General features: G+C 45.2%; 1 protein-coding gene across 2 annotated transcripts in view; it reads left to right on the top strand.

Moving 5' to 3' along the window:
* LOC124280549 (RNA polymerase II-associated protein 3-like) overlaps positions 1-24,899 on the top strand; it is a 416,551-nt gene that overhangs the window by 155,705 nt on the left and 235,947 nt on the right. For both annotated transcript variants that reach the window (XM_046716497.1, XM_046716498.1), the window contains exon 4: positions 93-285. In XM_046716497.1, coding sequence (XP_046572453.1) covers positions 93-285 — 193 coding nt within the window. The remainder of the gene's footprint in view (positions 1-92; positions 286-24,899) is intronic.

Genomic DNA, 24,899 nt, shown 5'->3' with positions numbered 1-24,899 from the left:
TATTTTGGCTTGATTAATTATCAAATCCCATTGTGTATTAATGGCATTTAATGGGTCTGTTTCAGTTTTAATGTTTTGTTGTTACTTTTCAGGTTTGCAGCAGCTGAAGTAGATGCAACAACAGCCATCTCCCTTGACCCCATGTACATTAAAGCTTATATGCGTCGGGCATCAGCCTTGGTGGGCCTGTCCAAGCTTGAGGAAGCAAGGACTGATTATCAGAGAATTCTTAACCTTGATCCACAGAACAAACTTGCCAAGGCTGAACTGGAAAAAACTGAGAAGGTAAACATACTGCACTTTTTGCATGGACTTGTTTTACTCCATTTCTATTTTTTTTGTATGCTAAAAGGACCTACAATTCTTTTGTATTGGAAGGAGGAGGAAAAGATACAGCCAACGACCCAGATGATTGAAAAAAGAATTCACTATAGATTCATGGGAAAACATGGTCATGTACTACATCATCAGTTTTTAAACTTATCCTGTCTCACGTCTTGTACTCTCTCTCTCAGATCGACAGCTGAGTGGAAACAAACTGCAAACAAAGTTTTTGGCCTCTCTTGTAGCATTTACCTGAACACACCCCTACTGCTCCCCTTTGTGGACAGCCAAGTAGCCTCCCAAGAAGCATGCAGCATGCCCTGCGGTTGATCATGTGACTCCTTTGTCTAGTCATTCTCTTTCAGCTGTCCTGCAGACATGCTGTTGTTGAAGTTTTTCACTTTGAATCCCTAATTCCACCATGGGCAAAGCAGATTCTTCTTCAAGGAAAAGCAAATACAGTCGAGCACCGCACCGAACTCTGATAACTAAATATCTCGGTTGTCTCGATATAACATCTCGGTCGCGGCAGAATCCTTCATAATTTATCATTATTCAAGCTCTTTTAACTCGATACTGATGTCTTGATATTTCGGATATCTCGATATATTTTCATGGTCCCAACAAGCAAAATTACCCTTTTCACGAAATTTAAAAAGCAACTCGATATTTACCTACCTTTCATGGGCAAGTATCCCTCTGAACTGAGGTTGTTTCCACATGTTTACACACGGTGCAGCATGAATGAAAGGGATGCGGTAATGTAAACTAAATAGGGTTAATTGAGTTGAAGGTGTCACTTGTTTGTTATTTAATTAGGATTAATTAAGAAGGAATTAATTAGGAAGTATTCACTGTTACGACTAAACACTACTGATAACAGATTATAGTTTCGAATCAAAACATACTGAGAATCCAATGAGGGTTTTGTGTAATCGCAATTGAGAACGGCAGATGCGTTCACAAGATTTGTGAAATCGAGAGATGGAGGGCGAGATGAGGTATCATTCAAGATGGACACTGTAACATGAGGTGTATCGTGTGTGACTGTGATCCCTGTGAGTAATAATGTATATACAAATATATATACATGAAATCTACTTTTTGTTTTGTATTCTTTCACAGTGATATGTGATGATATGCCCTGGTCGGATGTGTCGAAGTTCGGATAACTCGATATTTTTTCTTGGTCCCATGTATATCAAGACAACGGTGCTCGACTGTATTGTCAACAATATAAGAAGGCCTTCTCCACTTTTCACCACACTCGTCTTGCATCTAGTGACCGGGACTCTAGATGCAGTCTCTGCAGCAATTTAAATGATGAAAAGTTTGCTGAATACAAGAAGGTGGGGTCCCGACGCCTTGCGGACCGGGACTCCAGACATAAGTCGGAGGAGTATGGACCTTCTTCATCCAGGAAGCCCAGAAAAGATCGGCCTGTGAAGAAGGCGCGGAAATCTACCTCATCTCTCGCTGAGCGAGAAGAATTTTTGAAGGCCTGTTCCGACTCATATCTTTGTGAGACCCTCAGACATTTGTTTCGCTTCTCTGATTCCCAAACGCCACTGAACACCAAGCCTACGATTGCCTCTAAAGGTGTGGTTATTCAGTGTTTGCTAAACCGACAAGAGCCCTTGACGAACTGATCTGTTGTGACGATCCCGTCTTCGATGAAAGCTCCAGATCAGCCCTCACTGACAGTGATGGCCTAACTTCCATCTCCGTCTGTTTCAGACCCGTGAAGATCTGGGGTAGAATAGATCTTCAGCAACCCATGCTTGGCACAAAAGGCGACTATGCTTGTCGTAAGAGGCAACTAACGGGATCGGGTGGTCAGGCTCGCTGACTTGGTTGACACATGTCATCGGTTCCCAATTGCGCAGATCAATGCTCATGCTGTTGATCACTGGATTGTCTGGTCCAGACTCGATTATTTACAGACCACCGCCATATAGCTGGAATATTGCTGAGTGCGAAGTTAAACTAAACTCACTCACTCACTCCATCTGTTTCAAGATCCCTATGATCATTCATCGGCGAACTTGTCTGACGGGTGTGGTAAACTCAGGGCCTCTTCTGAACCAACATTTAGGTTCGGCAAACTAAGTGAGTTCGGCGACCTACCCTGGTTCAGCGATCCGATCTTGTTCGAGGAGCTATCCTGTTTCGGTGATCTCTCCTGGTTCAGCAATCTCCTTCAGTTCAACGGTCTACTCCTGTTCTACCATTCCAATCCCTCCCAGGATTTTGACATATTATGAGCCATGTCTGCTGCATGGAGGAAGGTGCAGCGAGCTGAACAATGACCGGATTGGCGAGCCAGGAAGACCTCAAGCCTTACCTCCAAACTCTCCAGTTGCATATACTAGGATTCGACAAACTGCCTCACCTTCACCTTCTTACTTGGAAAATATATCTACTCCGGAGGGGAATATCGACTACATTGACTGAGCTATTATGATGGCCTGGATTGCAGACAACCTTAAGCTGTCCAGTCATCTGATCTACATTTGATATGAAGGACTTGACTAAGCTTAAGCAATGGAGCGAAGGTCATTCGATGTCATTTGGAACTGAACTTTAAAACAATTGAGCTAACCTTTTTCTCTTTCATCTGCATGATGACTGTGGGGACTGTTTCAAAGCAGGGGCTAGCCAGATTAAGGTTGCAACTCTTTAATTTACTGGGGCCTTCTTGAAATCTGGGCAAGGCGATTCACTTATTGAGTTCCGCATTTGTCGAATGACAAATGTACTGTGGAAAATGACATTTACTCTAGAGCGCTTACTCCTTGTGAGTTTTTGTGCTGAGTAAGCCAAGGGGTTTTGGAAGAAGCAACCCATCACAAGTAGAGGAGTTCCGTAGTCAATCAGAGATTGTGCTCATAACAGGCCTCTTTGTGCATCGCCATCACATCACCACGGTTGTATCCTCTACAGACACAAGGTAATTTGCGGCCCACAGTCCAACTGTCGGATAAGTACAAGATGTGAGATAGGATAAGTTTCAAAATTTGAAAATTTTCACTATAAATTGTATATTTATAATACTTATCCTATCTCACATAAAGGTTTCCCACCTGACCTAGCCCACTACACAGATTACGATATTGGCTCCAAAAACAGAATGACTAGATAAAGGAGTCACATGATCAACCAGAGGGCATTCTGCGTGCTTCTCGGGAGGCTACCAGGCTGTCCAGAAATGGGACCAGTAAGGGTGCGTTCGGGCGAAGGTATAAGAGACTTCGTTTGCAGTTAGTTTCCATTCGGCTGTCGATTGTGAGAGAGCGCGAATACTAGACGTGAGATAGGACAAGTAATATAAATATACAATTTATAGTTAAAATTTTCAAATTGACAATGTAAGGTTGAAGACCACATAACACACAACACAGATGTACAAATACAAGACGTTTACTTAACAAGGACAAGGACAAAGACGAGATTCATTACAATTGAAATCTGATCACGTGTCACAGCCTATGAGTCCATGTGCAGGAGCACACTATTGTTGAGTTTGGGTGGAGTTGTCCTATACCAGGAACAACCTCACAACCCTCCCCTCTCAGGAAAGGTCTGGGACAACTTGATCAACACTTACGACACTCTCGATGAACGATTCGATGACTTTGATTTGTGGGAACTCACCATAACACTTGGATACCACAAATCCTGACTTGAAATGTTTCTTGAACTTGTGTCCTCTTACTATTTTCACAACAACACTATCACCAACATTAGACATCCTTGACACTCTTTGAGATGTCTGCTCCTGATGTAATTTAGCTGGCGTATGGTATTTGACACACATATCCCAAACCTCTACACAGCTATCCATCTCCCCCCCCACAGAAGAAACATTGTCTGACACCAACTGATGAATCAAACTGTTACGACCAAATATAACAAAATATGGGGCGAAATCCGCCGTGCGATTTAACTACAAAATGTGTGCTAACACAATTTCTGGCAAAACTCTGTCCCACGTTTTGTCACACTCCGCTGTTTTCACTAAAGAAGTTTTTAATTCTCTCTTGCGACTGGATTAGCTTGTGGTCTATCAACTGGAGTATAACTGCATCTAGTACCCTCGCGTCATGGGTTTCCATGGTATTAAGAAATTTACGACTATGAATATGATCGCTCATATTGCCAAGTCATATAAACATAATATAGTGTTAGACGACATACCTTTGTATCATTTAATGTCAATAAAACACTTTTGTCATTCTGAAGTTCATTGTTGTCCGTATCGGACGACAGGCGGCCATTGTGCACAAACTCTGGTGACGTCATATGTTTCCGTGGTATTTCCTTCAGATCAAATATTAAGGGCGCACAGCACATGTCACAATCTCACACATTGTCAACAGCCAATCCGGGAGTGTCAATGTAGGTTTACAGTAATATCGAAGTTGATAAATTGTAATACAGTAAACGATTTTGTGGAATTTACACAATATAGTCACATTTCTTCAGCACAAATTTCCAGTTCATGGAATATGTAGAGTTGATACGGGATACATGAAATGAAAAGTGAAAAAACAACTTAAGAGATGACCCTATCGGGCTTCTATAGTTTAAAAAATAGAGCTGGGATTCCCCCCTTAGGTCACGTGATTGTTTTTATTGATGACATCAGCTAGCAGACGAGCGATGTTTGGAAAACTTTGAAGCTGAGTAAGTTTATAGAATATGTTTGCAAAGATCGCACAAAAAATGCATTACGTGCTAGACAAAGTTGCATTAGTTTTTAATAGTAGATGACTGTACGTACGCAAATTGATGAAAGTCGGAACATTTCTTGTTCAGACCCGTGCCGATCAACTGATGAACGTAAACAATCAATAGGTGGCGCGATTTGGCGAGTGGCTCGTGAGAAATTATGTCATTAGAAAATACCACGGAAACGTAAGTACCACGGAATCATATGACGGCATGGTACTGTTGTAGTACAAGATGATGTCGCCATACAAACTGGAAAGGCGAAAAACATCCAGCTCAAATCATCTAAACATGTAAACACATACAAGACAAACGTGGAAGTGGATCAGCAAAATCACAATGTAGAACCTCCCAATGATACGAAGCATTAACATTGACACCTAATGGAGATCTGGGTATAAATAAACCTAACTTGGTTTGAACTTATCCATCAAATTAGACTAACCCTTTTCAAGTTACCTCTGCATTAACGTTTATATATATAATAAATATTGTGATCAAAACAACATTAGTTAATTTTTTTTACTGTTTTAGTTTTTGGGATGTGCTATGTTTTTGGTCACTTTTTTGGTCACTTTTTCGGACAGGCCACATTTCAAGACTATTTTATACACTGACTAATCTGAATAGTTGTATTGAACACACCGATAACACACAAAGAACCAGACAGGTCAGTTAATTTAGATTTTTTCTCTTTTAGACCAACACCATTTGGAAAACGCTTGTAATCAAAAACACGCTTATGCACAAGATGCTAGCTCCACTATCTATGATTACAGTGAAAGACTCGCTACCAGGACAGATCTATGTGGTTGCTGAATATTGAGGAATTGAGGAAAAGATACTGTCGGTGTCTGAAGAAACACAGTGCACTGAGATTTATCTTGACAATTAGCTGCAATATATCCATATTTTCGACAGTTGTAACGCCAAATGTTTCTGTACTTTAACATATCACTTGACTCTGTATTACGACCTTCAGCTGCTGACTTGCCATGACTATTTGATGAACCTAAATCTTGTTTCTTCTTGTAACACTGTCGCTCTTTATGACCTGGCTTCTTGCAATAATTACATTTGCAATAATTACACACAGACTTATCACTGTCCTCACACAGAGAACCCGCAAGACGTCTAGTTCCAGTGGTTCTATGTGGTCCTGTGCATAGTGCTCAGGTCACAAATGAGTTGAAGTTAGGTGCGGAAAGTCCCTGGATGGTTGACCCGTGTTCAGCAGCTTCACTCCTGAGAGTTTCTAGGACTTCAGTCCTGCCCCACAACAAAACACATGTGATACATGAGTATGTTCACAATTGCCTCTGTTCACCCAGCAGAAAATCGGTACCCGGTGAGATAAGCCATATGATTATAACCTATCACAGTGTCAGCAGCCCGAAAAAAGATCTTGAATAAAATATGACTAGTTAATATTCTAACAGTTGGAGTTTCCTGCCTTGGATCAGTGACAGTATACTAGGCCTAATCACATATGGATTTTAATATCAACAAGAACAATGTCATAATGCAGTGTGCACCAAAGACACTTCAGATCCTTTAGAAGATAAGATTACTAAGGAAGAGTTATTGGCATCTTTAAAGAATTAAAAAAATATTAAGAGTGATGGTTTTTCCTACGAATTCTATAAATTCTTCTGGAGTGATCTTGGTGATTATCTTTTGAAATCTATAAATGATGGCTTCAATTTGGGCAAATTATCTGTAACTCAGAGGCAAGGCATTATAACATGTATTCCAAAACCTGAAAAACAAAAAAGGTTTATTAAAAACTGGAGACCTATATAATTACTGAACACATCCTATAAAGTCATGTCTTCTGTTATAGCAGAAAGGTTCAAGAAAGTGTTGCCTTCTTTGATTCAGGAGGATCAAATAGGTTTTATGGCAAATAGGTACATTGGTGATAATATTCGCCTATTCTTTTTCAGAAGAGGTGCTCCTTGGGGTACTTATAAGCATTTAAATGTCCATTTTAAATTCTACAACAGTTGTAACTATATTTGAATAAAATATTTACAAAACAAAAAACACGTTTTTGTCTTGTTCGGCCCCGCCAGGCCCCTACAGCCAAGAGCAGGTAACTCTAATCCTGAACCTCGTAACTCACTTTCCATGCTGTCGTTCACATGGTGAAGACGTGCGTGGCGTCCTGTCAACTTTTTCAAGTTGAATTCCTAGTAAACAAAGATAAAAATGAGTGAGAAAGAAAGAAATACTGTATGTAAGGTTCTTTTCTATTTGCATGGGCGATATATGGAACGCGTTTCGGAAAAATTTCATTCATAAATGTTATAACTTTTCCGTTGTCTCGTCACTTCAGACAATGTGTTCGCAAGATGGTGGGCAGGGCAGTCTACTTTCCATTTCTCTATGTGTGTTTTCCCTTGAAAGGCTTCTAAGCCTTAGATTAGGGATTGTTGTAGCGTGTATTATAATTATATTGTACGATTGCTTTGCAATACTACTAGGGGAATATCGTTCATCGTTTTTTCACATTGTGTTACAATTTGTGTTATTTATATTTGCCAAATTCTCCACTTCATGCTACGTGTTTGACAAGGTGGCGGATAAGACGAGTAACATACCACATTCTTCTACATGTTTACATGTTAAGTGAATGTGGCGGCGTTGCTTTTATGTTTTGCTTTGCATTAGAATTTTTTTATTAGTACATTGTGTTAATGTTTTCCTGTTATGTTATGTTGTGTTATGTTTTACATATATACATTACATACATATACACACAACGAGGCTTATGGTGACCAAGGTTGTGGTTTCTACTTGGTATATACGCCTCAAGCGTGATCATTCAGGTGCGCAGATTGTATGTTTATCACTAATCTGCTTCAGGTGGGGGATGATATTTGATGTCAGGATCCCCGTCCAAAATGAGCAAGCCACAACCTCTATAGAGGTAAAAAAGGCTATAGGTTTCTCAGGAAATTCTTTTCTCTTAAAACCCTTTCCCCTACACCGCCCCCACAAACAATGTTGCTGCACCACTAATGATTGATTTCTTATAGCAGCGGCAGAGGTCGTCGGGGCACACTTGGATCTCAGACGTGGTGTCCAGGCTCCAAGAGGAGCTTGGTACCCTGTCTGTGGGTAGAGATGGCCCCACGTATCTGTCGGGGGAGGTCTGGCTCCGGCTACGCTCTGAGCCTGGGGACTAGCACCGACCCAAGCTTCGGCCCCGGTATGGTGCAGATCCCCGGTGTTGATAGCTCAGGTCTTGGCCTGGTGTCTATCGACGCCCTGGCCAAGAGGCTATTCAGTGCGATTAAGCTACCGGTCACCTTGACGCCCCGAGGTCTACCCGAGTACCAGGGGAAGCCTGCATTGGCAGGCTACTACCATGGTCCCGGGACCGGGGTTCAGACTCTGAACCTGGGAACTAGCACCGACCCAGGCTTCAGCTCCAGTACAGTGCAGATCCCCGGCGCTATAGGCCATGTATTTGTATGCTCAGTGCGCTTTTGAAAGTACCAGGGGAACCGTGATTTATCAGGCTACCCCTATGTGTCTCGGAGCAGGGTTCGGACTCAAATTGCCGAACTTCATCTCCGCGGATGCTCTGAACCTCGGGAGTAGCACCGACCTGGGCTTCGGCCCCAGCAGGGCGCAGATTCCTGGCGACTTATTTCCTTGTTGCCATACAGAACGGAATGTTCAGACCCATTCTGAATCTGAGGGCTAAATAAGTAAATAGAGGTACTGTCATTCAAGATGGAGACACTGCATGCGCTCAGTGATCTCATCTGTCGAGGCAGGGGATTGGTGGACGTCAATTGACCTCAAGGTCGCATACCACCTTGTTCCAATGCACCCTGAAGAATTCCTTCGTTCTCCTTTGACGGGACATGCTACCAGTTCCGTGTGCTCCCCTTAGGCATCACCAAGGGTGTTCACCAAATTGAGGTTGATTCCAGCTCAGATAGCCAGATCGCAGTGCTGGTGTTGTCACCCATACCTAGATGACTGGCTCCTCAGAGTTCATGCTGAAGACCCGGGTTCAATTCCCCACATGGGCACAATGTATGAATCCCATTTCTGTTATTCCCCTCCTTGATATTCCGAGAATATTGCTAAAATCGGCATTAAACCAAACTCACTCACTCACTCTTTTTTGGGGGTGATTCGAGTTTGAGGATGAAACCCATACACCTGGGGTCACACTGAGAGAGCTACGAGATGTTTCTCGAGACTCCAGAACGGTTGGTTCCTCATCTGCAGTGGTGGACAGACATAGGGCGTCTCTCCAAGGGGCTCCCCCTGGAGACACCGACGCTCTCAGTCCAAACAGATACATCCCTCCCTGGTTGGGGTGGTGTTCTGGGCGACCTGCAGTCTCTGGATAACGAAGTTACAACCTGCACATCAATGTGCTGTAATTGACAGCAGTCATGTTGGTGTTCGAACCCGCACGCCGGGACTCAAATTACCTTTACAGCTTGACATTCTCACTCTGACCCGAGGAAACTTTGGCCTAGGCCAAACTTCCCCCACCCCCGCCCCCCCTAGGCTTAATCTTCCCCACCCTTGAATCAACTTTAAAGGCTACTTCTTTCCCACTCTTGTTCTTATATCAAAAGGGGAATATTTGGCCTAGCTAGGCTATGTCTTCCCCAACCTTGTTTTCATGTTTATGTTCGTCTTGAAGAAGTCAGAAATGAAAACAAGAAGTAGCTATTCACATAAAGACATTGATAAGATATTCATGTTGATGTCAAGTTCCATTAACAATTTACAGGTCATCTTCATCTTCCTATATAACATGTACATGGTTCATATTTTGTTTCATTATCCTTATAAAAGGCGAGATTAAAAAGAAAAGCAAGCATAAAAGCAAAGATATTATATCATTACTATTGTTTTATATTATCATTTACGTATTTTTGTATTTCAATAATTTACTTATCCCCATTTACTCCAAATTGGCTCATCTCAAAATCATTACTATGTTCGAAACTACCCACTTTTTACTTGGATGTCCATATCCATTCAAAATTTTATTCCCTTACTCATGGCTTTAAATATGGCATCCATGTCAGCGACTTCAACTTAACAGTTGGAAGCGTCAACACAACAACAACAACCCAACACAGTATCTGTATCAAATGCTGTATAAACTATCATTCCACTATATTGCCTTATTCTATATTCAAAAGACAAGGTTTGATAAGGGGTATACTTGGCCCATGGATATCTGAATCATATTTCATTCACCAAAAGTGATTATGGATTAGTAAACAAGCTAATGTGAATAATTTTCCATTACATTTATTCATGAATACAACAAAAGTTAGATAATAAACAGCATGATAAGAGAGCAAGCAGCCTGTGTATATTACATCTAAGTTACCCATCAAATGTGCAATTGAATGTTTACATCTAATGGTGACATGATTTGGACCGATGAAGAACTAATGCAATGTGTCTTCATAGGAATGGCGGCAGGAGCAGGATGGATTTAGAGATACACTGTATATGCCGTTCAAACATGTATGCATTCAAATCACTACACCCAGAGGCAAAAATGGACTATTTGGCAAAAATGTGCACCAAAATATAAGTCAAAGCTACTGTCGGTTTATAAGAGCAAGCTTAAGGATGGGGAAGAAGTACCGGTAGCCTAGTAGGCCAGAATCTCCCCCTTTTGATATAAGAGCAAGGGTGGGGAAGAAGTAGCCTAGGTAGGCCAGAATCTCCCCCTTTTGATATGAGAGCAAGGGTGGGGAAGAAGTAGCCTAGCTAGGCCAGAATCTCCCCCTTTTGATATAAGAGCAAGGGTGGGGAAGAAGCAGCCTAGCTAGGCCAGAATCTCCCCACTTTTCTTAGAAAACAGAACAAAATATCCTAGTTTAAACAGGGGGAAAAGTTTGGCCTAGGGGGGGAAACTTTGGCCTAGGCCAGATTCTCCCCGGGGAAAGTTTAGACCGGGGAAGAAATGGCCTGCTACACCGGGTTCGATTCCCCACATGAGGTACAATGTGTGAAACCCATTTCTGGTGTCCCCCACCGTGATATTGCTGGAATGTTGCTAAAAGCGGCATAAACCATACTCACTCACTCACTCACTCTGATAGGGGATTCCAATATTCATGTTGATTCTCTGTCTGACTCTTTTGCTAAATGCTTCAGTGACATCTTTCAGTCTCCTACAGCACATGTCTGGTCCAACTCATCGATCAGGCCATACACTAGAACTAGTCATAACCAAGGATAGTTGTGATATTCTGGTAGTCATTGATGTTAGTGACAAACAGATATCTGATCATTCACCTATTGAGTGCTCTGTCAAACTTACTAAACCTAAGCAAGTGAGAAAAGACATTTGCTACAGGAAGACTTGAAATATAGATATTAGACAGTTTTCCAATGACATTGAATCTTCTGAGCTGCTGCAGTCACTCTCTGATTCTTGTGGAGTTGATGATAAGACTGATGTGTTAACTACTGGCTTATCACAAATATTGGATAAGCATGCTCCCCTGAAGTCTAGTTCTGTTGTCATTCATCCTTGTTCTGTTGTCATATATTCCTTGGGATACAAATTGTACTCTAGCCAACAGATTTGGCAGGGTTTTCCACGCCAAGATATGGGATATACGCCAAGAACTTGACATTAGACGTACTCTGCAGAATCAGGTTTTCAATGAGTAATGTTTCAGTAGTACATATTTGTCTGAACTCTTCTTAACCTATCCAGAAGAAATAACACAGGTTATATCCAAAGCTAAAGCAGCTGCTAGCCTGGAAGCCATACCAACATGGCTATTTAAAGGTTGGATTCTCTCATCAGTCCATTATCCAGTTGAGGGATGCCACGGTTCCCAAAGTTTTCAAACAGGCAGTCATCACTCCTCTCATTAAAAAGGCCAATTTAAATCCGGATGAGTTAAAAAAAACCTCCTGGCCAGTATCTAATCTGTCTCTCATTTCAAAATGTTTGGAGAAAATTGTTTCACCAAGGCTTGGAAGAACACATAATCAATAACAGCCTGCTTGCTTGGACCCTTCCAGGGTGCTTACAAATCAAAACATAGCACAGAGACTGCACATGTTTATGTCCATAACAACGTCATGAGGGCAATGGACCAGCAGAATGTCACCCTGTTGGTCCTTCCTGATTTATCATCAGCCTTTGACACCCTAGACCACACCCTACTGCTTTTACACTTGGAGGAAAGACTCAGTGTTACAGGAAAGGCTCTTTCTTGGATCAAATCCTATCTGTCCGCCAGAACAGGTTGTCAAGATTGACGAGGCTACCTCACTTCCGACAGCAGTTAACGTTGGTGTTCCGCCGGGTTCAGTTCTGGGGCCTTTGCAGGAAACACAGTTTGATGTTTGATCCCCATGCTGACAACAATTAGATCTACATATCAATAAAGCCATCTGAATCCACCTACTGGAATCAGTCAAATTGAAGCTTGTGTGAGCAAGGTTAGATCATGGATGACTGTGAATTTTCTCAAATTAAATGACAGTAAAACAGAATTTCTACTACTTGGGTCTGAACAGAAGTTTTTGAAAGTGCCTGCAGGTCTGTTGCTTAACATTGGCTACAGCAATGTTGGAACCATTCCATCTACAAGAAATCTTGGAATCATATTTCAATCCAGCATGTCCCTTGAAAAAGTCAAGAACTTAGGCAAAACTTGCTTCTTCCACATTCACAACATCAGTAAAATCCGCCATCATCTTGACCATGAAACGACAAAACTTCTTATGCAGACTCTCATCACGTCACAACTGGATTATTGTAACTCCCTTTTCTTCCACATTCCTTTATCCCTGATCACAAAGTAACAGGGAATCCAGAATGCAGCAGCAAGGGTTGCAACGCGCATGCCGCAAACTGAGCATATAACACCTATCCTGGAGGCCCTCCAATGGCTGCCCATGAATTTCATGATTCAGTACAAGATATTTATTCTTGCCCAAAACTGTGTCTATGATCAATCATCGTGTCACTATCTCAGGAGAGTAGTATAGGGAATGGGGTTTTTGGACCAGGTCCAACAAAAGCCTCTGCAAAGCCTTATTTCACAAATAAGGCTTTGGTGGGACCCTTGATCCAGCTATCATTACCCCCTACTATAAAAAAGTTTGAGACGCCAGCGGGATACGAACGCCACATGTATACCTCACAGCCGCACCACTTAACCGACTGAGCTACCGGGGACTTGGCTGAAGTATGTTGGTTTAACGGGTCTATCCTGGGATTGCATCATCGCTCCACGTGCCGCTATGCCGTGTTGACCGGAGGTAACACTGTGCCGTACGGTACAATCAATAATTCCGCTCTAACAAACCCTCTACCTGGCCCATCCCTCAAGTAGTACAAGTTAGGCTCGTCTGCTTTGATGTCCACTTTATCTATGTTGTTAGCTTTGACTGACCATATAGGATCGGTGGCTCGCTTACGGCTATCACCCTCGTGTTCCCTCGGCTGGTATAGATACCTAACTAGGGCCCTATCTGGTATCTGTTTCTCTTTCCCACGCAATGGAGCAGCCGACTCTGCCACTATTGATTTTAGTTTGATAGCGTCTGCCGGTTTCTTGCCGGTGAGACGGGTGGCTTCATGGTTGATTGCTGACACCACCTTGGGTAACCTAGCGACCCATTCAGTCGTTTGCTTCCCCGGGGTGGTCATCTCTTTCGCATACTGATGACCGAATAAGCGCTCAGCCAAAGTTCTATTGAATCTCTCAACTATGGCTTGGCTGCGATGGGCTCCAGCCGTGCCACGCCTGACCTTTGTATCGTGTTTGTCTAACAGGTGTGACATGACACCCATGAACTCCCCGCCGGGGTCAACTTGCAGCTCTGTTGGCCACGCCAGCGGACTCATGCGCTTTATATATGCGTCAATCCTCTGGCTACCTGGGCGAATCTTTCGCAGTCAAGGGTTCGGCTTCCTTGTAGCGACTGGCTACGCCCACTCACGGTTAAGGCATACTTGTACCTCTTGTGTCGGGGTAGGAACAGTAGGTCTGCCTGGTGAATGCTATTGGGTATGTTAATACCAAACTTCCTTCTAGGCACGAAGCGTGGTGGCGGCAAATAGATCTGCCAAAGTGCTTGTTTTTCAAGCCACGCTTTGGCCTCCTCCGGGCGGTACTTTCAGCCATTTTAGCCAGCTTATCTACAGCTTAGCTCCTTTCCAGTACCCACGCTGGCTGTAGTAAATAGCCTCAAACTTTCTCTGGTTCCGCGACATGTTGCCCCGACAGGGTATTTATATACCTATGTTCTTGGTTCAATTTTCTCATGCCCGTGACGCTGTCGTGTTTATCCCATCAATAGCTATCCAACGCTTAGTGTCCATCGGCGACAGGGACGCCTTGTTTATAGTCAGTCCGTATATCCTATGGCCATCACTTCTAAGTGTGTTCATTTTATGTCTAAAGGTAACGGGTCTTGAACAGGGCTTCCTTTGAATCTGGCGTGTTTGATGTGTTGTTTAACCACGCTTCTTAACACCCTTAGCCTTCCGGATCTCACCATTGTCGGCTTTCAGTATGGAGTACATCTTAGGCCTCAAACCTATGTACTTTCGGCTATGGGCGCAAGCAGCACACTCGTCCTTCATCTTACCTAGGACCTTTTATTTACCGTGCTGTGTATGGCATGGTCCTTTGGGTAGTCGCTGGTGTCGCATAAATCGAGGCGTTTTTCATGTCCTCGTTACACGCCCTCGGTTCGAATCTCCATCAGCAGGGAATCCGTATCAGTGTACAGCACTTCACACCTGTCGTCGTACTGTTTCTTAAGCTTGTTGTAGTAAAAGTCGTACATCAGGTGTTTGGATAAATCGAGGATGCTCATCCCCAATGCAAACAGGCCGGTTGAATTTTATGTGGCTTTTCTTCATGTGTAGGGCAACTAGGTCATCGGTGAATATCTTGCTACGGTTAAATGCCGGACTGGCTATCAGTCTCCTGAGCTTGTCTTCCTCATTCGACCGAACCAGCTTCACGGTCACGCATTTCCTAAGGTTCTCCATAGTCTTACCAAACACCGAGTTGTTCATGAGCTTATAGAGATTTTTCTCAAAGTCACTGGTGGCAAGCTTTCGGAGGTCTGTGTTCATTCTGATGTAGGGCTCCATCCATGGGCTCTGGTTGAACATGAGCACCCTGTGTATTTTGGTCAGCCTCATACCCAACGACAAGTACAGCTGTAGTTTGCGATAGTGAACTATGTACTTGGTCTTATTCATTAAGTTGGGCACGAGTTTTTCAACGTCGGCCACCCACCCACCTAACAAGTTATGTTGGTACTCAGACATCCAGTCTGGGTTAACCCTCATACGTTCGGGGGCCAGGGGGTACCTGTTGTGTGATGTGTGTAATGCCTTGGGGTATTTCAAGTCAACCTCGAGGATATAACCTTTGTTCGAATCTGACGCGATGCTCATAATATCGAAATCGGACGATACCCGGCCGATCTCATGTGATGCCCATTCGAATCCCCCTGTGGGTAGATACTGGCTCATAGCCCAGCCGTGCAGGTTGTTGGCGTCGAGGTAGAGAATATGATTGGTTGGCTTGCTCGGGTCGTAGCCCTTCACGTATTGATTATTTGCTTTCGCGTATCGTTTGGTTGCCATGGAGATCCCGCCTCGCAAGCCTTTCTCAATGAATAGGTGCATGTCATAATCTGTAAGCAATTCCAACTTAACTCCGGTCTTTTTAAGCAAGGCATCCCACGACAGACCTGGGCTGGTGTAATACCATGCGGGGTCGAGTTTATACTGCTTGAAACATGTCCGCCTAAACGTCTCAAACACGTCAGCTAACAGCAGTACATCTGTCCTCAAGTACAGGTCGTGATAGTCACCCAGATTCTTACAACCCAGTTTATCCCATACATTAATAGCGTGTGAGTAATCGTCTTGGGATATTGCTGAGTCGGTCAGATTGCTGTAAAATTCTCTGATGGGGGGGTAGTCTGGTCTCGGCGAACTTGGCCCAACCATCCATGTACACATAGGGGTACACACCCTTCCTCATCAGCAGGGGTCTAGTCTCGGCGTCGGTGTATCGATCGGTGATAGGGAAGGTATCGTTGGCCTTGACCAGACTGTCGAGTGACGACAGTAGGAACTGAACCGAGTCAATGAACCAAAGGCCGTTTAAGCTGAAGGAGATGTATCTCTCCATGTTGTTGGGGATGCACGTTATATTACCATCGATTTTCGCGATGGCCTGCATGATTAAGTGAGAGTCGTACCCTCTCAAGTTGTGAAAGACCACGGGGGATGTTTATTGTCTTAGGGATGATTCTAAGCTTAAGGTTACACGTGCTGTGAGCGGCGCCTCTATACTTACCGGTTACGTGGCAGTGATCTCTCACGGAATCACCATTCAGTGGTGAGTCACACACGTGGCAGTTAGTGCTACAGGCGTGAGCTAGCCGGTCGGCTTTGGTCATACGCATGGGGGCGACTGTATACAGTGCATTCCTAATAATTTTTTCTTCCTCCTGCAAACACTTTAGAAACCTTTCAGCCGCGTCGGGACCCCTATACACTACTGGAGCTTTCGTTTCCCCATCACATCGGACGACCACGTATCCAAACCCACAGGCCTCATGCTCCTGTGTTTTCTGTGTGGTTGGGGTATCCCCAACAACCCCGCCTGTGGGAGCCTCAACAGGTTTGACCAAGGCTTCAAAGTCGGCGTATATGATATAAGGCACAGACATTTGGTTCTTGTGGTTACCGAATTTTAGGATATTATCACCTTCCTTAGGCATGTCGACTCGTATAGCCGTCTGCCCCACACCTTGGCAATCCTCCCGGTGGGATTCTAATAAATCAGCTCGTGTGAAGCCATGTAGGCACCGTTCGCAGAAGTGGCTCTTTTCTCTGTGTGCCGATTGGTCATACAACAGCCTGCTAAAGTGTTTTATCCATGTGTAGTGGTACTTGTCACCTCGCTGGATCATGAATATATTGATAACGCGAGGGGTTCCCCCCAGTTGGGGTTCCCCCAACGATGGGCTGACTCTGTGTACTATTGTTGTGTTACCTTCGTGCCCAAAGACATTTATAGCTAGATTATTCTGTTTTTCTATTTTAGTTATCTGGGATATGGGGGTGGGTTCATCTATACCATCCCAGTTGAGCCCATCGTCTTGGAGATAGCTAGAAAGCCTGTCTGAATGAGTGTCAGCTGGAAACAAGGCTGACCTGATAGCTACCCTCAGGCAATCGTCTCCTCTATTCTTGACGTTGACCATGGCATGTTTTTTCCTATAGTAGGGGGGCAAGTCTAGGTATGACCCGCCTCTGAATGGCACGTAGTTAGCTATGTCTAGATAGACATTATCGATTTTATCTACAGCCCACCCGGACCCCAAGTGTGTGTAGCGTTCTAGGTATTCTCGTATCTGCTGAAAACTGGTATCGATTGATGCGTCTATGGTCTCTATATGGGTCACGACCTCTTGCCTACCTCTGAAGTAAGGCTGAACATACTCAGTGACCCCTCCCCCCCCACCTGCTTATCGAGTGATATTTTCACTGTGATTTGAAATTTGATACTTCCCAGACTGTTTAGTTCCTGGTTGACCTTATCAGCTATCAGAGGCTTGATATCTGTGATGTCTATGTTCCTATCAACATGCATACGCCAGCCTCTCAAATAGTTACCTACAGCGCGCTCAGTGCGCATGAACTGTAGGTCAATAGCTCTATTCTGCCGTAATAGTTCTACAAGCTGTGGTTTCCTCATACGGGAATACCCACCTAAACCCAAATTACGTACCTCGGCTTTTAATTGTTTTACAGTGAGAGGGTTTGCTACAGGGGCATGTGATAACAATGCGATTAACCCGGCTCTCCCCCAGGTTTGAATAACCCGTGAATCCAAGCTGTTTTGCTTGAGCTTTTAATTGTTTTACCGTAGGAGGGGCTTGTATGTTAAGTAATCTCAACAAGGCTGGTTTCCTCATTCGAGAATACCCGATTACGCCTCTCTGTCTCGCGACCTGCTTAAGCTCGCGGATAGTAGCCATAGTTGCACACACCTAAGAATATCAATCTCTAATTGGGCTGCCATAAAGGTAAAAAATCATAAAATCACTAGATGGGCCGTTTCAATCCAGTACTTACACTGTTGGATATAGTATTCCTTGAAGTTGTACATGTATTCCTGTATACAATTTATCTGGTATTGAGTCGTGATGTCCCGCCCACATGTGAAGAGGCGAGTATACTTAACACCCTCCTTAATCCATGCCACTTCCAATATGACCTGAAATCTGAAGCGTGCCCATAAGTTCAGTTCATCTTTGAGTATGTTTTTGACCAGAGATTCGATGCCCCTGGGGTCAATTTCCACAAACATAGTTATACCTAGGTGTTTACAGTCTCTAATTGGGGGTCTATCTTGAGGAGGCGCCTACGTTCTTTTATGTAGGCCTTTTTATTCTCGTAGATGAGGTGATGTCTGACTATGTTCGCCCCGTGAGCTTTACATAGGCAGTAGTGCCCTTTAACCCCTATACCACACACAGAACACGAGTAGTTAGGGCTTCCCATGTGGAAACAACAGTACCCCTCAGTCCTGCATCTCCTACCACAGGCTTCTTTCTTCCCCATAAGTATGTATTCGCATTTGTATGGAGCAGGTCTCATGTTTAGCATACTTATATGAGTATTTAGTCTAATTGTTTCAAGAACCAACGCGGTCGCTGCTATACCCAGCGATAAAAGACCAGTTCACGGTCCATTTGCCCCTTGGATGGTGTGTAGTACTGAGCGAGTGTGGGCTTATGTAGGGGTCCCAGCTGTTTACCAGTTAGTAGGTAGTATTCTTTAAGCAAGCGTCATCGACATCGTGGAATGTTTTAACGGCATGGCTCTCACGCCTGAGTTGTTCGTTAATGTAATCGATCCTCTGGAGGCGTTTTTTAGCGTACTCGGCCTGTGCCGTCTGTAATTTTTCAATAGCGAGGTCATGTCGCCTCCTCTCTGCCTGTATTTCAGCCGCGTGTGACTCTCGTAGTTTCGAGAAGAGGAAATTACTCCTGGAAAATGCTAGGGCATTTACTAACGCCCCACCGACCATCATGGCGATCGTAGCCATCCTATATTTACTTCATAATATTTTCAGGTAGTATCCCTTGTTTTACTAGGATGTCTTTTGTAGCCATCGCCATACCAAGGTTCATTATGAGCATACCCATATCCTGCAGGTTGAACTCTAGCTTGATAGTTGGTTGTTTAAGCACCATTTTGGTCAACCGAGCGTATCCTACAGCTAGACTGGCGACCACTGTGGCGTGGTATGCGTCGTTGACGAACGTTTTCCCCTCAGACATTATGTATATGATATAAAAATATTAAATTATAACATGATATGTGGGTTGACCTCTAATTGTGGGGGATCCCCGGAATCCCTGTGTCGTGTATATAACCATGAGATAGCCACGGCAGCAGTTACGCCTACAACCAACAAGAGTCGAGTCGGGTGAGTCACCGTGATAATTTTATGTTGGTTACACCACCTTTTTTTACTGGCAGCTACTCTCTTAGGATTCTTCTGCCTGGTGACTGTGGGTGGGTTCACCTCGGGAGGGTTCACCTCCCTGGGGATCTGGGGTTCCCCCGTCTCCTCTGAAGGGGTCTCCTCCTTGGGGATTTCCCCCGACGTTGGTGTCTCCTCCTGTGCAGCATCCATCCTGTATACTATTATTATTATTTTTCCCCTCCTTAAATTGGCAATGCTTTGCCGTGATAATCGCCGCCGTCACCGGGGCTAACAACATACCGTATTTGTGGTACAGCACGCAGCAGATAGGGCTCAAGGCGTGTTCGATAAAAGGGTCTTTCTCGAGGTCTTCCCACAGGTAAAGTCGGCGCTCCGGGGGGATGGGCAGGAAGTATGACGCAATACCAGTGTATATCTGGGTCATAGCCGATCCTATTGTCTTTGTCATCTCTGCCCCGAGCCCGGGACTCGTATCTAGCGTACAGCTTATCGATTTCTTCGGCTGACATTTTGTGAATTTTATCTGGAGTGTACTCCCCAAAGTAATGTTTGGCTTTGCCACCAACAGCCAACGCCACCAGTTTCTCTCGCTTGTCATCATCCACACAGTTGCTCTAGCAATTCCTCACACTCCATCTTATAATGTAACAAGTAAGTTTTAGTTTTAACAATATAATACCCTATGCAAGCAAAACACAGAGAAATGAAGGTTAAGTTGCACACGACGAACACTTCAAATACCATAGCTACTAATGCTAAAGCTAAGTTTTACTTAGCATTTGCTTAGCTTTACTTAGCATTGCTTAGCTTTACTTAGCATTGCTTAGCTAAAACACCCTATAGGCTATTGGTTGGTCGGTCTTGAGCACGAGCTTAGCGTGTTTAGTTTCAGCGAGCTGTTTCTTCACCCGTTCCCTATCATGTTTGCTCATCACATCGTTCTCTCTCAAACACTCCTCGAACGAATCCCTGTCCTTGCAGTGAAATAAGGCCACCCATCGCGTCTGCTCCCTGAGGTCTTTCAACACCGAGTTGAACTTCTGCGTTAGCACCCAGACGCTGTGATTTGCGTGTCGACCAGAGAAGGCCAGGTACGATAGCATGTCTCTCTTTTTTGTTATCTCGCGATTAACGCTGCAGTCGTCCAGTATGAACAACGTCGACTCCCCTTTAAATTTCTCGTGAAGAGCTTTCAACCAGTCCTGCAGGCGTGTTCCCGGGTTACGACTTTGTAATGCGTCCGGGTCCGTCATCACCCAAGGTCTTTCCGTGTAATGCGTTTTATTCATGCTCAGAGTAGGGCACATGATAACGATGTTGTCGAACACATCCCTGTAGTACCCCTCCAACATATCCAACACGAAAACGGTCTTCCCACAGCCAGTCTGCCCACACACTATGGCGCAGTGTGGGTCGCGGGGCAAATCAATAGATGGCTTGCCGCCATCAGTAGATGGCTTGCACGAATCTCCCATTGTCTATATTAAGTTGCGCGTCCATAATCACGTACAGATATAATTTCAACTTGCCCGCGGGTTGAGCCTTCTTGGTAATCTGGATTGTTATCCCCTCGCTGCCGTTGTCGATGCGGCGACCGCTACCGTGCAGTTTATCGTCATCCGTGGATCGCATGTCCAACCACAGCGCGTACTTGGTGGTCAGGTACTCGCCGATCTTCACGGAGGATAGGCCCAGGTCTTTGGTTATGTATGGGTGTTGTTTGATGGCCGGTAGCTTATTAATCTCATCCCATTGCTGGTATGCCCTCATACCATGACTGAACAGCTGGTTGGGCACGCCCTCGATGGTCACTTCCACTTTTTCAATCTCGGGGTTGAAAAACTTCTCGCTGTCCCTTCGGAACGGCTCGTAATCCTCCACGGGGACGACCAGGATGCCTTTCATCAATCGCGCCGGCACGTTCAGGTTGATATTCCACACAGTGTCGCTCTTATCTCGCACGACTGATCTATGCCTCAGTATGCGATCGTACAGGATGGCCACCTTCCCCGAGTACTGGCTTCGAACCTGCCTGGCCAGCTCTGGGCTAGTGACCATGTCGAACTCCAGAGAGATGTTGTCAATGGCGTAACTGGCCTCATCACCGTTCGGCGTACGCACTACTTTGCTGTAGTCGTTAAACGTTAGCTCGTATTCAAGCCTATCCCCAAGCGCGGTCTGGTAAAACGGCGCGTGTTCCGTGAGCAACTCGAAGTCGAGTGGAACGCAGAACCTGTTCCTGTACGCTTGGGCGATGGCCTTTTCACCGTCCGTGATGTTGTCTAGCTGGTCTTGCGTGAAGCCATACCCTATGCGCAACCGAGTCGATTTGCTGATACCTTGGTACACGTCATTGACGCGTTCTCCCTCGCTTTTCCAGAGGTCCCCGTAGCAGTGAAACACGTCGCTGTCGTCGATGCTCAGCACCTCATTACCGCTGATCTTGATAGTTGTTTTCTTGATAATGGCTCGACCTACGTTCCGCACTAGCTCGCGTTTGTCGTTGGTGGAGGCCAACGTGAGGTTGAACGCCAGTCGAACCGTGCCTGGTACAATGAGGTCATTCTCACCAAGGTTTGGGAATCTAACCAGCAGCGTTTGGTTTTTGTCTATCTTGCTGGGATTGTTGGTGATGGTCACCGACTGGCAGACGGCTCTGACGCCTAGAGGCTCTCTTGATCTTCTGAAAGGATCTAGTTTTCTACCGTACATTGTTATATAAATGAAATATATAAGTTTTAATACTAAATAATGGCTGAATACATACCTATGGATGATATGTGGGATGATAGTGCCCAGGCATTCGAGGATGACACCACATTCACGAACAACCCCTTAAGTGCTGAACTTGTACAGCCGGCTGTCGACGATTATTACGACGCAGTTGAAAATAGAGACAACATAAAGCCGTTGGGAAGGGACTATACCAAGTTTACCGTCGATAAGAAGGGCACGCTGCGATTGAAGGCTCACCCGGGGGTCGATATCATAAAAAAAGACGGGAAGCCATATGCTTTGTCAACACTCACCAGTCGCCCTGGTGGGGGCCAACTGATCCGTGATGAACTAGGCTTCAAAGATTACGGCGGCGCGCGGCCTAAGCTTCCCCCGAAGGTCGTCCAAGATCTGCAAGCAGCCAGGCCCAAAGGTGATGAAGGTGATATACCCCAACGTGCTAAAGAAACGTCAGACAGTATCGGGAAAATATTGGCTACGTACCATGACAACCACTTGCCGGGGCTCGAATTTCCCCTGAGGGAACTGTACGGTCTAGACGAAGCCTTGAAACATGTACGCGGAGAACTAGTGAACAACATGGGGAAACTGAATGAAATCGACGAGCACATCGCTCGCGAGAAAATAAAACTCGCCGAATCGGACGGTGATATGAAACGGCGTATTGAGGAGAGAATAAAAAACTTGGAAGACGAGAGACGGACTCGGTTGGAATCCGCTTCCTCTAACCGGGAAGCCCTCCGATCACAGATCAGTAGAGTACAGGAAACCATCGATCGAGTCCTAAATGAAGACACCAGGCTAGCTGACAGGATTCGGATCCTCTTCCGAGAGCAAGGCATCACCATCGCAAGCATTCTGACTGCATTGGGCTTCATCATATCAACCCTGGTGGTGTCATTGACAGGGGGTACCCCCACGCCTGCCGGCGGCAGTTGCACACCACCAAGTGGTGGGGGCGTCAAATCCTGGATAAAAAAACTCGGGGAGGCCCTGGCTAAACTGGCTGGTAAGGCTGCCGAAGCCCTACCCGGCATCCTGGGTAGCATCGTCATCCTGGGTAGCATCGTCTCGTGGTTGCTGAGCGCTCTGGCTAAAACTGCCACGTGGCTTAGCCAAAACCTGTGGGCAGCCATCGTCGCCATGGCGGGTCCGGTGTACGTAGCAGCTAAGGAATTTTTAACCAAATGAGACCCAAACCGGCCGCGATCCCCCCGGCCACCAGGGCTGTTTTTCTATCGATGTGCTGCTGATTGGACGCCTGCACGTAGGGGGGGTGGGGCTGTGGGGGTGTTGGTTGACCCCTAGGCTCCGGGGGTGGTACCTAGGGGACGTTGACATCAAAATTGACGCCCAACTTTTGGTCTGCCGTGGCTATGACTATTTCGTTGTTGTATCCCACCACTTTTTTTACTCTCAGTTGCATATCACTCGGAGCCATGTACAGTCCCACGTCGAACACGTAGTCGACTTTCGACCTTGCGTATTCCAACACGTCTTGGTAGCGTTTGATGGCACTCGGGAGATCAACTGGAGAATTGATAGCATCCTCGACGTTAACAATGAACTGTTTCTGAGCGTCGTAAGCAGTCCCCTTACCGAGGATGTTGGAACGCGTTTGCATCTGCGCACCCAACAGCCCACACATATATGTTCGAATAGAGTCGTTCAATCTGGTGACACCGGCACGAGTAAACCCTTTCGATGTGTCCAGCATGAACATTTTCCAACCGTCTGCGGTTGACTGCTCCACTTTCTGGACGGTGAAAGCAACACCACCTTTAAAGTTCATACGGGCATCCCTCCATTCATTACTCGACAAAGCAAAGTCCTGACGTAGTACATCTCGTTTCAGTAAATCATCACTGACTTCTTTCACGGGTCGCCCCCCATCATATGGAATACCCAACCCATGGTTCGGCCCGACAAACGCCAATCCGTCTTCGGGTTTAGTTCGAATTCGTTGCAAATCGTTCAGAGGCCCCGCTATCGTACTGGTTGTTTACTGCGTCCCACGCCTTGTCCTGTGGGAGTGGAGCGCTGATCTCTTTAAGGATACGCCTGACCTGGTAGTACACGTGGAACGTGAACACAGACTGACTCAGCGGCCCACGCCGAGTGTCGGTCAATGCCACACCACACCCCGTTGTAGCGCACCACACGGCGAAGTTGAGTTGATTCTGCCAGAACTGCATCGGGTTGTTGAACCAAGCGTGGACTGCCTTGACGTTAGTCACTGAAAGCTTATACAAGCCGAACACATCTAAAAGCTGGGAGTCAAAATACATCCCATCAGCGACCGCGATCTTCATGGGGGAGAAATCTACGTCCAGTTTAGGGTAAAACACTCCAGGGGAATACATTTAAAACTATTATATAATGAGCATATATACTCTAACATGTACATAACACTTCCAGGAATAACGAGCGGTGAGGCCGTTCAGCTGACGCACGCGATCGATAATCACGCCGGTCAACTCGAAGTCGCGACTCTGCGATATCACCTACCTACCGCAATGGGCTAACATCAACGCCAGCAACAATAAGCTGTTCGTCAGTGGAGCTCGCAGCCAGATAACT

This window comes from Haliotis rubra, unplaced genomic scaffold (assembly GCF_003918875.1).
Source record: "Haliotis rubra isolate DU_JTF1 unplaced genomic scaffold, ASM391887v1 Scf27, whole genome shotgun sequence".
In the NCBI taxonomy this organism is placed as follows: Eukaryota; Metazoa; Mollusca; class Gastropoda; order Lepetellida; family Haliotidae; genus Haliotis; species Haliotis rubra.
This window is presented reverse-complemented; position numbering and strand designations above follow the sequence as displayed.